Source organism: Gekko japonicus, unplaced genomic scaffold (assembly GCF_001447785.1).
Source record: "Gekko japonicus isolate JY-2015 unplaced genomic scaffold, Gekko_japonicus_V1.1 scaffold1072, whole genome shotgun sequence".
NCBI lineage: Eukaryota > Metazoa > Chordata > Lepidosauria > Squamata > Gekkonidae > Gekko > Gekko japonicus.
In genome coordinates, this window is record NW_015173154.1 from 35,719 (window position 1) to 50,142 (window position 14,424).

The 14,424-nt window shown below is 46.7% G+C and overlaps 1 protein-coding gene across 1 annotated transcript in view; it reads right to left on the reverse strand.

Moving 5' to 3' along the window:
- Positions 1-14,424, reverse strand: part of VWA8 (von Willebrand factor A domain containing 8) — a gene marked incomplete at its 3' end in the record, with an annotated part of 127,269 nt that overhangs the window by 34,424 nt on the left and 78,421 nt on the right. The window contains exons 26-28 of the mRNA XM_015422395.1: positions 9,199-9,307; positions 7,879-8,017; positions 4,330-4,532 (exon numbers count right to left, since the gene is read on the reverse strand). Coding sequence (XP_015277881.1) covers positions 4,330-4,532; positions 7,879-8,017; positions 9,199-9,307 — 451 coding nt within the window. The remainder of the gene's footprint in view (positions 1-4,329; positions 4,533-7,878; positions 8,018-9,198; positions 9,308-14,424) is intronic.

Consider the following 14,424-nt stretch of genomic DNA (forward strand, 5'->3'; position numbering starts at 1 on the left):
AATTCTAGCACATCAGAATTTAGAAAAGGATGAACAATCTAAAAGGACATCAAGAATGCAACACAAGCAGTCCCAATCCTGTCCCAGACTTGTCCTATATTCTGAGAAACAAAAATCTTGTTTTAAAAAAGATCATTCAGGGGGTTCAAACACAGCAAACCATTATCCAGCATTAGCATGGGATTTTCTGCACAGTTTACAAATCACTTCCAAGTTATCACCACACCAGAGACCCCATTTATGCAAAAGTACTTCATGGAGAAAAACAATGAACCTCTGGATTTCCAGACAAAGAAATGGCCTTTCTTTCCTCACTTCTTGGAGAATCTCTACATGCATTCGTGCAACTGAACCAAGGAAATCGTTAAGATTTTCCAAGTCTCCCTGAGGCACAAAAACAGGGTTCTGTTCTTTCAGTGCACGTGAAGTTTACAGAGTCAGCTGGACAAATAGCAAGGCAGTTCTCTCCTCCACAATCCTGGATGTTAATGGTTCCCATATGCACCGAGTGACTGCTGGTGTATTAGTTGGGTGTATAAAAATAGGAGTTTGCGTCACCGGTGAGAACACACGTGTCCAGCTGCAGCCGCTTTGGCAGAGTCCTTCCAGTGGGCTGGGACGAGAAGCTGTGGCCGCTCCGCTGCTTCTCTGGTGTTTATTTTCTACTGGGAGAGGAGAGACCTCTGGGTGACCCGGCCTCCCTAGACTGCCTTGGAGCCCAAACACTCAACAGATGCAACAGCCATTATTTGGAGGGGGTGCGCTTTTATTTTTAGCTACTGCAAAGCTTCCCTTTCCTTGCCACAGTCTGTGACTTCACCAGGGTTTTCCTGCCTTTAGAAAAGCTTACTTCAAACAAGTATTTAACTGTAGTTCAGGGAAAGGGAAGCTGATACCTGCAAAGGAGAAGGGGAAGCACACTGATGAGCAGAAACTACTGAGGCACACTCAGCAGCCTGGGTTCTGTAAGGGAAGATCTTGTCTCGCTAACCTGTTAGTGTTCTTTGAGGGGGTGAACGAACACGTGGACAAGGGGGAGGACCCAATAGATGTTGTTTACCTTGACTTCCAGAAAGCTTTTGATAAAGTTCCTCATCAAAGGCTCCTGAGTAAGCTCAACAGTCACGGGATAAAAGGACAAGTCCTCTTGTGGATAAAAAACTGGCTAATTAATATGAAACAGAGAGTGAGTATAAATGGGCAATTTTCTCAGTGGAGGGTGGTAACAAGCGGGGTACCCCAGGGATCAGTACTTGGTCTGATGCTTTTTAATTTGTTTACTAGTGATTTGGAGTTGGGAGTAAGCAGTGAAGTGGCAAAATTTGCGGATGACACAAAATTGTTCAGGGTGGTGAAAACCAGGGAAGATTGTGAGGCACTCCAGGGGGATCTGTCAAGGATGGGCGAGTGGGTGTCAACGTGGCAAATGGGGTTCAATGTGGCCAAGTGCAAAGTGATGCACATTGGAGCCAAAAATCCTAAATATAAATACACATTGATGGGGTCTGAACTGGCAGAGACTGATCAAGAGAGAGATCTTGGAGTCGTAGTAGATAACTCACTGAAAATGTCGAGACAGTGTGTGACTGCAATAAAAAAGGCCAATGCTATGCTGGGGATTATTAGGAAGGGTATTGAAAACAAATCAGCCAGTATCATAATGCCCCTGTATAAATCAATGGTGTGACCTCATTTGGAATACTGTGTACAGTTCTGGTCACCACACCTCAAAAAAAAATATAGCATTGGAAAAAGTGCAGAAAAGGGCAACCAGAATGATAAAAGGGTTGGAATACTTTATTGCCAGAAGAGCTGCTTGCATCTCAGGTAGCCCCAATAGCAGGGGCACCCCACTTCTAACCTGACTCAGAGACCCACAAAACTCAGGCCAAGGAAGACACTCCTGGTCCTGAAACACACAGCTCTGAAAAAGGGTCTCCACATTCAGGTGGCAACAAGACAGCCCTGAGGGCAAACCTCCAGTCTCTCCCCCCCCCTCCACCCAGCAGAGATATGATTGTTGAATGACAATGGCGGTTCCACCAGGTGTAGTACCTACATTTCTAAAGGCTACTCAGAGACCACCTGGCGAATAGCCCTCCTGACTCCAGTCCCTCACCCAGCCCTTTTGTTGGTCATCCCATGTCTATTTGTGTGAATTCTTTGTCTCAGTACTTGTCCTTCCTTGCGCCATCCCTCAGGATACTGAGATAAACCAATCCAGCATTCAAATTATTAGTGATCCTTCCTGACACTAATCAGGGACCCACCTCCCATCCTTTGTCTATATCTGGGAACCTATTCAACTGCCTTGGCAGGATCATCAATGGACGTAAAATCCATTCAGCTAGCCCCAGTTTCTGCTTCACTTGTATGTCAGGAAATACCTCTGGAATAATCCTGTCTCCATTCAGCTTCCTCCTGTCAAACATTAAGGATCTTCCCCTCCTTTGTCTGGCACCAGGGAAACGCCAGGCCACTCTGTTGTTCCACAATGGACACTCCCAGCCACCTATCCAGCACCTGGCTTAATCCCATTATAGCTATTGTTAAAGCCTGACTCTGCCCCTCTGGGACACCACTGGTCACTCCTGAGTTACACTCTGCCTTGTACCACACCTCCATGGACTCCTTATTGGTCTAGAAGATCTATTGTTCTCACCTGAGACCAGCCCCCAAGGCCTCCCACCGGTCTGCATTGCTTTCCAATGTCTAGATCCGTCAGAGCACATGGCTTCAGACTGTGTGCCTCTGCCCCTGATGCCAACTGGCAGCCCAACCCCAAACCTTTGGGTTTGGGCCACAATCCCTTCTTCATGGGCCTCTGCATGTGTGGACAGGTAGTATCACCCCATAACTGACCCCTCCATTAGCTATCAATCACCTCTGCTTCCTTAGTTCTGTACTGTGTGTGTGTGAATGCTTGATTTTATGTTTGTCTGTTTAAGAATCCTTCAGTAAAGAAATCACTGCTTTAGTAATCTAGCCTCTGCGTCTATTTCTGGGACTGGGAAATCAAACTCCCGCAAACATAGGTTCTGATCCTATATTTAATGCCTATTGCAATTTAATACTCATAATTCCCCACATTTATTCATAAATTAAGGCAGTTCGGCTAACAGCTTTCCTTATGAAGAAAGGTTAAAGCGCTTGGGGCTCTTTAGCTTGGAGAAACGACGACTAAAGGGTGACATGATCGAGGTTTACAAGATTATGCATGGGATAGAACAGGTAGAGAAAGAGGTACTTTTCTCCCTTTCTCACAATACAAGAACTCGTGGGCACTCAGTGAAATTGCTTAGCGTTCGGGTTAGAACAGGTAAAAGGAAGTACTTCTTCACCTAAAGAGGGATTAACCCATGGAATTCACTGCCACAGGAGGTGGTGGCGGCTACAAGCATGGACGGCTTCAAGAGGGAATTGGATAAGCATATGGAGCAGAGGTCCATCAGTGGCTATTAGCTGCAAGGTATAGATAGGAACTCTGGGTCTGGGGCATGGGATGCTCTGTATTCTTGGTGCTTGGGGGGGGGAGGGAACAGTGGGAGGGCTTTTAATGTCCTGGCCCCACTGCTCGACCTCCTGATGGCACCTGGTATTTCTGGCCACTGTGTGACACAGAGTGTTGAACTGGATGGGACATTGGCCTGATCCAACATTGGGTTCTCTTATGTTCTTAAGCAAAATATTTAAACATTACCTAGTTCTTCACTGCTTATCATCCTCTTTGCATACTATAAAACTTCCCACATCTATTTTTCCTTTTCACGGCCAGTCACACTCTCTCATCATAGCCTACCTCACAGGGTTGTTGTGCTATGTTGAAGACCTGCATTGTGCAGGGGGTTGGACTAGATGACCCTGGAGGTTCCTTCCAACTCTATGATTCTATGACTAATGGTTAAAAAAAAGGAAGAAGACTGCTTTGGAATGTATTTTCCGTTCTCCTGGCTATGGTGGACCGAGACTGAGATGCAAAGGAATAAGGGCTGAGGGAAGAGGAGTTTTCCGCCAGGCCAAATGGCAACCATTAGCATTGCCAAAGGGCAGCCACAGGATGGCCCTTCAGATTCCGTCTGGCGTGACGTAGGGTGGTGAGTGACGCATCCCCACCCCCACAAGCAGGAGTTGCCCGTCTCCGCCTCCTTTCCCTCATTTAGGCATGCAAAGCAGGGACGGTGATCTCATATCTCACGTGGTGCTTTTTCCGCCCCACAGGCAGCATCTAATGCAGCAGGAGGAGAGCAGGAAGTCTGCCTGCTTAGGGAGGAGGAACAGGCATCAGAGGGAGAGAACTGACTGCCCAGAAACAGGAAGCAGATTTTCTACCTGCTCTTCGTGCAGAATGACTTGTCCTTGGAGCGGACCTCCCAGTGCCGCCACAGTCACAAGAGGTTGCCAGACGCCTCCAACCGTCCTTGGGAAGATATCATACAAGTCGACATAATATCCATTTGCACTGGATGTTTCCATAAAGTATAAAGACACTGGATTGCAAGTAGCCACATAAAGGGAGTTTTTGGTTTCATTCTCTTTAAAGAAGAGGAGAGGAAATAAGCAGATTAGGGGCACATTCAAGATTTCTCTGTGATGAAAAGGTTGTTTGGGGACTAACACAGTTACTTTGACTTTACAACAAGAGCACATTTAAATATGTTTAATCTGACACATTCATTACACATCCAGTGCTTCGGAAGTCAAGGTGGGGAAGCTCACACATTTAGCCCCAGAGTTTGGGAACTGGAGGGCCCCCGCACAGAACATGGAGCAGCCACAACCTCTGCCAACCACACATCTACAACACGGCTCCTTTGGGCAAGGGCGGACATGCAAGTGCAGTGCGCCCTCTCTCCCACTTATCCCCGTCCCACTGTCCCTCTCAGGGCTATGGGGCCAAGGGAGAGCAGGAGGCCAGGGAACCCGCCTCCCAGAGCAGCCGCTTCCTCCAGGGGGACGGATCCCTGTCATCGGGAGGCCAGTTGCCATTCTAGGAGAGCTCCAGTCACCACCTGGGGGTTGGCCACCCTACATGGCACGGGGGGGTAATCTTGCTCTTTTCAAGTGTCAAAACAGGCTCCCTGTGTGGCATTTTAAATGGTCAAATTGTTATATAAAATGATGTTGGCAGAAGGAGGAGGAGGACTGCATTGATACCCCATGGCCCTTCACTTGGGAGTCTCAGAGCAGCTCACAATCTCCTTCCCCTTCCCTTCCCCACACAACAGACACCCTGTGAGGCGGGTGGGGCTGAGAGAGCTCTCGCGAGGACTGCTCTTGAGAGAACAGCTCTGAGAGAACTTGTGACTGACCCAAAGTCAAACCAGCAGCTTCATGTGGAGGAGGAGTGGGGAATCAAACCCGGTTCTCCCAGATTAGAGTCTGCTGCTCTTCACCACCACACCAAACAGGCCAAACCCTTGTGTAATATGTAGTTTGGCCCTCAGCCTTTAGTTTGGAAGCAGCAGAGGCCTCGGCTTCTGCAGTCTGTTGAAAGGGCTTGGTGAAATCTCCACAGCTTGTGAAGCTGCTGAATCAAGGTGTTTGGGGTCAGCCATGCATATTTACAAAAATAAATCAATAGGAACACAGTGCTGCTGACACCAAGAAAACAAAATACACTGTGAAAAAACAATTTCTAACAATTATATACGAATAAAAACTTGTGCAAGCTTATTTTCTGATAATTATATTAAAGTTAAATGCAATATAATAGAAGGAAACTCCATAATATGGAATGTTGAATGTATGTGTACAACATGTCTTACTAAATAAATCTTAAACATATATGTATACCATGTCAAAGGACAAAAGACGAGCCACGACAAGTCAAACAAAGTTGCGTAACATCACACATAACAACTCAAAGAAAAATTCAGGCACCGAGATGACTTGTGTTTTCTGATATACAGCAGGTATATCAGTATCTTTCTGTGGATATGACTTTCCAGCAAACTAACGTGTCTCCCAGGTGAGATCACATTTCCAATCTTCATCAGAGTCAAGGATAAGCATTTCCATAAATCATAAAATCATAAATCATATAAAAAATAAATCGTAAAAAGGATATCAACATATATCATCTACAGAAGGATAAAAATACACAGTATACCTCCCAAACTTCATGAAAACTTACAAGCTGCTTAAAACTCAGAAGGGTTGGTAGAAGTTCTTAATTTTTACCATTACTTGGTAACATAAATAGTTGGCTGGTGCTAATTATTTTCAGCTGTGCTCAAAGTAACAGTCCTCATATAGGCTAAACACTAATGACTACACAAAACATGAAAAATCTAAACTTTGATTTAAGCCATACTCAGTAAATGCATGCAATTGAAACATCCAAAAACTCTCCAATTGTAACAACCTTTTATGAATATTTTATTGTAAGATTGTCTATTGCATTTGGAAATAACAATGGAAATAACAATGGAAATAAACCCACATATCTTCAGCTACATGTCCCTTTTCAATGGAGTGAGTGACCATTGGAGCTTCTACACTTTTGTGTTTTATACGAGACTCTGATGTTGTAAAATGTGGGTTAGGGTACTACCCTCACAGTACTGCCCACATACAATTTTTGACATGGGCAGATGATGTTGTTGTTTAGTCGCACAGTCGAGTCCGACTCTTCGTGACCCCATGGACCAGATCCCGCCAGGCCCTCCTGTCTTCCGCCATCCTCAGAAGTTGGCTCAATTTCATGTTCGTTGCGTCTGTGACACTGTCTAACCATCTCATACTTTGCTGTCCCCGTCTTCTTTGACCTTCAGTCTTTCCCAGCATCAGGGCCTTCTTCTCCAGTGAGTGCTCCCTTCTCATTGGGTGGCCAAAGTATTTGAGCTTCAGTTTCAAAGTACATAACTTTTCTTCAATGAAATTGCTTTTAAGTAACAAGCAAAATAATTCACACCCTAATCTGTGGGGTGTGCCTCCATATCGTTCTGCAGCTAGACTCCAATCCAGGAGCACCTCAGAGACCAACGAGGCTTTTGGGCGCCACGCTTTTGGGCGTCAACGTCCCCCTGGCCAGGTACTCTCTGATGAAGGGAGGGCATCTGACGAAGGGAACACGGACTCTTGAAAGCTTATCTGCTCTGGAAATCTTGTTGGTCTCCAAGGTGCTGCTGAACTCGAACCTGGCTCTTTTACTGCAGACCAACGTGGCTCCCCTCTGGAACAACCCTCATGCAGTTGCCATGACCTGGACAGCCCAGGCTAGGCCTATTTTGTCAGATCTTGGAAGCTAACCAAGGTCAGCCCTGGCTAGGATTTGGAAGGGCCGCCTCCAAGGAATACCAGGGCCGTGACGCAGAGCCAGGCAATGGCAAACCCATCTCTGAAATGTCTCTTGCCTTTGAAACAACTCTAGCCCGCCACCTAGTGGTGCATAACGCTAAAGTGGTGCAAAATGCTAGACTTCTGGCTTCCAGACAATCCTAGGATCTCCTAGGATTTGCGGTGGCTCAAGTGGTTAAGATGCTGAACTGCAGGCTGTGGAAGGTCAGTAGTTCAGCAGTTCAAGACCTGGGTGCCGCATGATGGAGTGAGCTCCAATCTCTAGTTCCAGCTCCTGCCAACCTAGCAGTTCGAAAGCAAGAAATGGCAAGTAGATAAATAGGTACCACTTTAGTGGGAAGGTAACAGCGTTCCATACGCCTTGGTGTTTAGTCATGCCGGCCACATGACCACGGAAACGTCTTCGGACAGCGCTGGCTCTTCGGCTTTGAAACGGAGGTGAGCACCGCAACCCTAGAGTCGGACTCAACTGGCTTTCGAGCAAGGGAACCTTTACCTTTTACCTATATTATTATTGTTCTTATTGTTGTTGCAGGTTTATATTATCATCAGTTTAGCAAAAGCGAGGTTCCACTCTACCTTGTGCCACAGCAACGTCACACACTAAATTAACTTCATTCAAAGGCAGAGACCAAAAAGCATGTTCTTCTGTGAAACTCAGGGACCTGGCGTCATGCCTCTCCACGGGAAATGCCTGCACATTTAAATACAGTGGACCCTAAAAGAAAGTGAGGAGAAATACCCTGAAGCTCAGGTTCTTCAACATTCTTTACAGATGGCATCATTAAGGGCAAACCTACATATGGGGGGGGGGGGGGGTTCTTTGGTTTTGGGGGCCCCAATCTGCCATCAGCCAGCTGGCCAGCAGAGGGAGCCCCACCTACAAAAGGTCCTGGTGTGCCCAATGTGCCCAGAGGTGACATCATCATGCGGGGCACATTGTTCAGGAGACACTCTAGCATTTGGGTAAAAACTCTGTGGTGACCTTAGAGGAGTCTTGGAGCCGGCCTACAACCCCCCGCCAGGATGAAGGTCCAAGGCCTGGCAACCCTGCCTACATACAATCACAAATTCCATGGGGTGCAGGAAATCTCTATGAGAGAAGTCAAACATTGTTGAGTTGTGTGATTATGTCAAGCGAAGGTTCCCTTCCTTTAGGCTTCAGTGCCAGGGAAGCTGAATGCTTCATGGGGGGTGGGGGGTGGGGCTTGGACTTCTGATTCCAGGGGTAGAGCCTAGTCTCTGAGGCCCTGTGCCTGTGCCCCTGTAATGCCTGCACACAGCATCCGTTTGTAAAGAAATAGATTGTCATAAAGAAGTTTAAGCCTCCAGCATTGCCTCTTCCAGAATATTCTTCACCATGAACTTCCCACAAAGATAATTTCAGAGACAGAGGTCATTTTGGGGGGGGATCGCAGTTCCCCCGGGTGAGGTATGGGTTTTTCTACGAAACGACCCCTGGTCAGAGATCTGACCAAGGGATCTTCTCGGCTTCCTGGCTAAGATCAAGTGTAGCATCTACAACACCTCAAACATCTTGTTGGTCTCCAAGGTGCTCCTGGAACCTAACTGAACTTCCCAGACTTTCGAGAAAAAGGGGGAGCCGACCCGTACTGGGCGGGGGGGAGCAATGCTGTGGAAGTGCATAATGGCGAAACTTTGATTATAAATGTAGTGGCTCACCTGAGGTCAGCACGAGAAGGAAGGGACCCTTGCCTCCAGGACTCTACGCTCGGATTCTGGTATGCCATCAGGATTATGAGATCTCATGAGATCAGCAAGCTGCACAGTATTTATTTTCTTCATTTATATCCCACCCTTCTTCCCAATGGAGACCCAAAGTGGCTTATTTTGCTGGAAAAGAACAGATTTACAACCCAGATTATGTTGTTCACAAACCTTTACGTCTATGCGATGTGTTTCAGTTGAGCACAGAAGCTTCTGCCTTGCGTTGCCCAACTGGTTGACATTCCAGTAGCCCATCAATTTTGGATCCGGCAGTGGGAACCTGTCCAGAAAGCATCATTATTACTAACTTGCTTTTTTTAAAATATAGGATGTCATTTATCAATATAACTATCTGAATTGAAAAGGCTTGTTGTTTTCCCTGTTGTCACAATCATAAACTGCTATTAGCACAAAGGAATTCCATTTCAGAAAGACCCAAAACCCCAAATGATCTATGCAACAAAAAGATGTTCTGACAAATCCAGCAACCCTTCAGATGAGAAGCTGCCACAGACTTAAAAGGTGGGGAACTAGGAAGTGCATCCCTAGCAGGGCTATTTTGGGGCAGGAACGGAGTTCCGGCTGGGTTCAGAGTTGGCCACGCCCACTACAGCCAAAACCTCTGCGTGCGTGGCAAGAGGGGAAGGCCTGGAGAGCGACTCCCCCAGTGACTCCAAGGCAGGCGGGCCAGGGGGCCCCTGGAAGGATCGGGGAGGCATTTAAAAGCCTCCCCGTGCCTTCCCCGGCCTGTCCAAGGGCTGGCTTGCCCAGGTTCCCCGCAGCCACGGTGTGCCCAGCCAAGCCAAGGGAAGACATGGAGATGTGGCCTAATAGGCTAATGAGTTAATGCTGTTGGGTGTGGTCTATTATGCTAATCAGTTCCTGCTGGGCTTTTTCTTTTTAAAAAAGCCCTGATCCCTAGTAAATAGGCTAGGGAAGAATGGTTGACTCGTGGTCATCCAACTGGTTTCACAGTGACCAGGTATTTGGACTTGGGCCTCCTAGCCTAATCAACGTATGAGTGTGGCTGAAACCCTAATGACATTTTTCCCGGAAGGAAGCCCCATTGGATGATGTAGGGCTTGCATCTGATTCGACTTACTTAGGAATGCTCCCTTTGGCTTGTGGAATGAAGCTTGCAGAGAAGGCCTTGCTGCAAATATTGAGGCTCAGAGAGACCTTGGGAATTTGAGGGTGTGGCGCCCCCCCCTTGGGCCGCCCTCAGAGGTCGGCCCTCCACTGTGTGATAAAAGGTAACGGTGGTTGTGCTTGAAGCCTCAGAAAAGGGGCCCGTGGTGGTTACTTCTCCTCCACAGGGTCCCCCTGGGCTTATTCTGCGGCACACGAGCTCTCTCGTGTCTCTCTCTCTCCCCCTCTCTCCCTGTAGCTGCCAGCCTCCTTTCCCTCCCCGGCTCCAGCATTTCCCCCCCTTTTTATTTCCATTTTTCCTTCTCCTTCCCACCCCCGCTGAGTGGACGGCGGTCCTGCCATTCCTCCTCCTCCTCCTCCTCCCTATTGGCTGGGCCCCGCTGTCCTCTTCCTGGGCTGGCCCCATTCCTCCCTTGCTGTGTTCTGAGGGTGTTCCGCCCCAACAGGGCAGGAGCCCCATTCCAGTGTTGCCATCCCTGTGCCAGGTATGTCTGCCATGGGTCCCTGGACAGATGCCAGGCCCGCCCACGTCGCCTCCCGTGGCCGTTCTGCCGCCCTCCCTGGGCCTGGTGCTTGCCTCGGGGGGGGCCCTGCTGCCATGCCTGTCCCCATTTCCAGGCCTCCAGACTTTGGCCCCCACGAGGCGAGTTGCCCCTTGCCCGGGAGGGGGTGGCTCAGGCGGCTCCAGCTCCTGTGCCCTGAGCTGCTGAACAGTGTGGCATCCCTGGCGACCTGTTCCCGCGGCCTCGTCTCCTGCTGCAGACAGCTAAGCTGCTCCAGGCCCATCCGTGGGGGGGGGTCCCCAGACCCAGGCCGGGACAGAGGAACAGGAGGCTAGGTACAAAAGGCACATTTAGGCTCCTTGTCCCACTTTAGTCATTCGGGATTACATGCTGATTACTTGCACTGATGAAGTATTCTTACTTGAGGACTTGGCCTTTCCCAGAGACTACTGGGCACACAGCTACAGCCAGACAGACAAAAAAGGAAACCCACTGCAAACTGTATTCTTAAGCTAGCCCTTCCTTAAGTATTAAGACTTTATGATACAACAGTAGTATTCTGTTGACTTTATTTATTGTTAAAATATTTCTATCCCACCTTTCCTCTTGGTTCAAGGCAACTTGGGAGGCAAATGCCCCCTTCTATTTAGGATAGGATGATTGCTCTTTTATAGAACTTCAGCAAATGTGAGCAAACACACTGCTTGGAGAACAGTACAAAGTTTGAGTCCAGTGGCACCTTTAAAACCAACAAAGTGGCACACTTCATCAGAGGCACTGAAACAGTTTTCCTCAAGCCTCACATGTAGGTGGGGAGGTCAGTTGCCGGGAAGGCCTGGTTAGAGTCAAGATGCAGAAGTAACTGGGCGATAAGTATAGCTGAGATTGGATTACAGCCGTTGTTAAGACCTATGAATGGCAGTGAATTAGCATACAGATAAAAGAGTTAACAAACAGATGTGGAACTTAAGTTTAGATCCAGTTGTATCTCCAAGGTCAACAAAGTTAAATTCTGGGTATAATCAAGAACCGAGAGACTTTCTTTTCTTTTTTGCCCCCCCCCCGCCCCGCTCCCCAGGGCGGGAAGAGAGCCCGCCAAAAGCTTTCTGAGGCAAAGCTCTAGAAGTTTCTCCGGTCGATGTCGTGCGCAGGCGCCCAACCCATGTGTGGGACTGCACAGAGACCACGACGAAGATCAACAGTTTTTGTAACCTTTTAAAAAACCTACTAACATACAGAAGCTGAAGGTAGCCATACAAACCATTTGCCAGTATAAAATCAAATCAGTAACCTTGCCAATCTGTGTATGATTATGAAAACAGAAAAACTCCAAGAAACTCATAGACAAGGCATGGGTCTGGGGGACTCCATCAGTATGGTGAAAAGGGGCACGTTGAGGAATGAACATGTTGCTGGAAAAACAGCATGTTGAGAGTAAAAGAGTTAAAGGAAAGAAGGAAGAAAGGGAGCTCCCTCAATAAGAGTTAAAGGAAAGAAGGAAGAGTTAAAGGAAAGACGGAAGGGAGCTCCCCATGAAAACCTAGAGAATTCTGGAGATTCTGAGGGGCGGGATCCTGGAGGAAATTTTGTACCACCTCTCAAAACTCCCCAAGCAGATGAATAGTGCAAGCAGATCTACTCAGAATCCTACTGTAGTCTACTCAATGGCACTCCCAGGAAAGTATTTTTAGGATTGCACTGTAAATTATTTATACTGAAGGTTACGAATCAGATTTACCTTTTGGCATTCATGGCATTTTTCATACACATTTCAATGGACTTAGAAGGGTGTAACTCTGTTTAGGATTGTAGTATAAATTGGTATTTTATTATTTGGACAACTGCCAGTGCAAACAGATTAGATATGTTGATTTTAAAATATGTCAATCTGGATCAAACACGGGCTATATCAGAAATTATTAAAATATCAACAAACATCAAAAGACTAATCTGACACACAAAAAAGCATTAATATTTCTGGCTGCAGAAAAAGCATTTTATCATGTTGAGTGGTCATACTTATGGGTGGTATTGTATTATTTTAAATGGATGCTCAATTCTAATAATGTGTTTCTTTGTTTTTAATATGTTTCACTTTTTAATTAATAGTTATCTATTTGATTGATTCTTTTTCTATATAGGGACATGTCAGGGATGGGAACTATCACCGCTACCTTTTATTATTCACAGAGCCATTTGCTATTGTAGTTACACGGAATATTTCTCTATAATGATTTAAACTGCATCCCACACAGGGACCCCTGCATTTGCTCACCACAAAAGACTCTGACCTGGCTGCCAGAGGCCTGGATATCCAGTTTGATACTGAGGCAGAGGCACCTAAAACTGGCAGGGTAAGGGGGGAAATCAAAACGATGGGAATTGTTGCTACAGAGTTTAATTGCTTTATTGCCTCTAGCTTTTATGGCCCACGGCCTAAAGCAACTCAACACCATAATCTTCATTACCTGCCAGAATATCCACCAGGCACTGGCATGAAGAAGTCTTTACGTCAGGATCTCAAAAATATGCTTGAAATCTACGTGTGCCCCCTCTTTTTCTTTTGTAACATTTGGCCTGATGCAGAATTATGGGAAACTCTAAAGCTTGCATGCTGTTATGTGTCATTGGGTTGTTCCTAATAAAAGGTATTACATGGACTGCATTTTTGGCTTTTAGGAATTCCTTTTGGCAGTCTCACATGAAGGTAAAACAACTGCTGGAATGCTCCAAGGGGCATAAAGTTGCTTTGTCTAAATCCTCCAGAGCTTCATCACATCCATGTTCACAAGTAATTGACTGAAGTTTGCTGGACAATAAACTGAGACCCCAGCACCCTCTGTACAATACAGACTTCTCCAGTAATTAAATTGCAAGCCCAGAGAACATCGTTAAGCTCAGGTAAACTAATCGTCCCACCTAGGTTATTCTGCTGTCCTACCTAACACGACCATATTTGGACCTCCCTTCTTCCCTATCATGGTCTTTTCTTTTTCTTTTCTTTTTTTGCAGGTTGCAACTGACTAATGGTGAGCCTGGGGGGTTTTCAAGGCAAAAGACATTCAGAGGTGGTTTGCCATTATAGACTCATCCAAAATCCCAACAGGAAACAGGACCCTGCACATTGTTCCAGTTCCTAAACTCCACCCAGGTTTGGGCTGATAACAGAATTTCCTGTTGAAATCTAGTCGCTTCAAACTCTATAAACAGAGAACCAGAACCTGCTCCAGCTTTGTAGATAGTTCTGTTACTCAGAGCTACTTTCCGGTAGTTGGTTCTGCTTCTGAACCTTCTTCCTTCCTTGCTGAGGTCACTGAGCCCCCTCCTACTGCTCCTGAACTTTTGTCCATCATGGGATTCCCAACTCCATAGTTTCAGTGTTGGACCTCCTTCTCCCTGGGAACGATCGCAAATAAGATTTTCCCTCTCCTGCCCTGGACCGCATTGCATCAGTCTTTTCTTCAGGACAGTTGGTCTGATTTTCCTCTCCCCCTTTATTTCCCCTTAGTGATTCCCACACGTGCCCCAATTAGGCAACAATCAGGGGCAGCATAGCTAGGACTCCGTCACTACATTCCAATGCTGTTTTATGCTTTTGCTTTCTCTTGCATTTCATATTGTAGTTCTGTATTGATAAGGGAATAAAGATTTTCTTAAGACTATCTCTCGTCTTTCTCAGGGTATTGTTCTAGAAAGGGATCTCTGTGTACAACAGGCTGAAATGGTCTCAAATAATTGCCCGGGA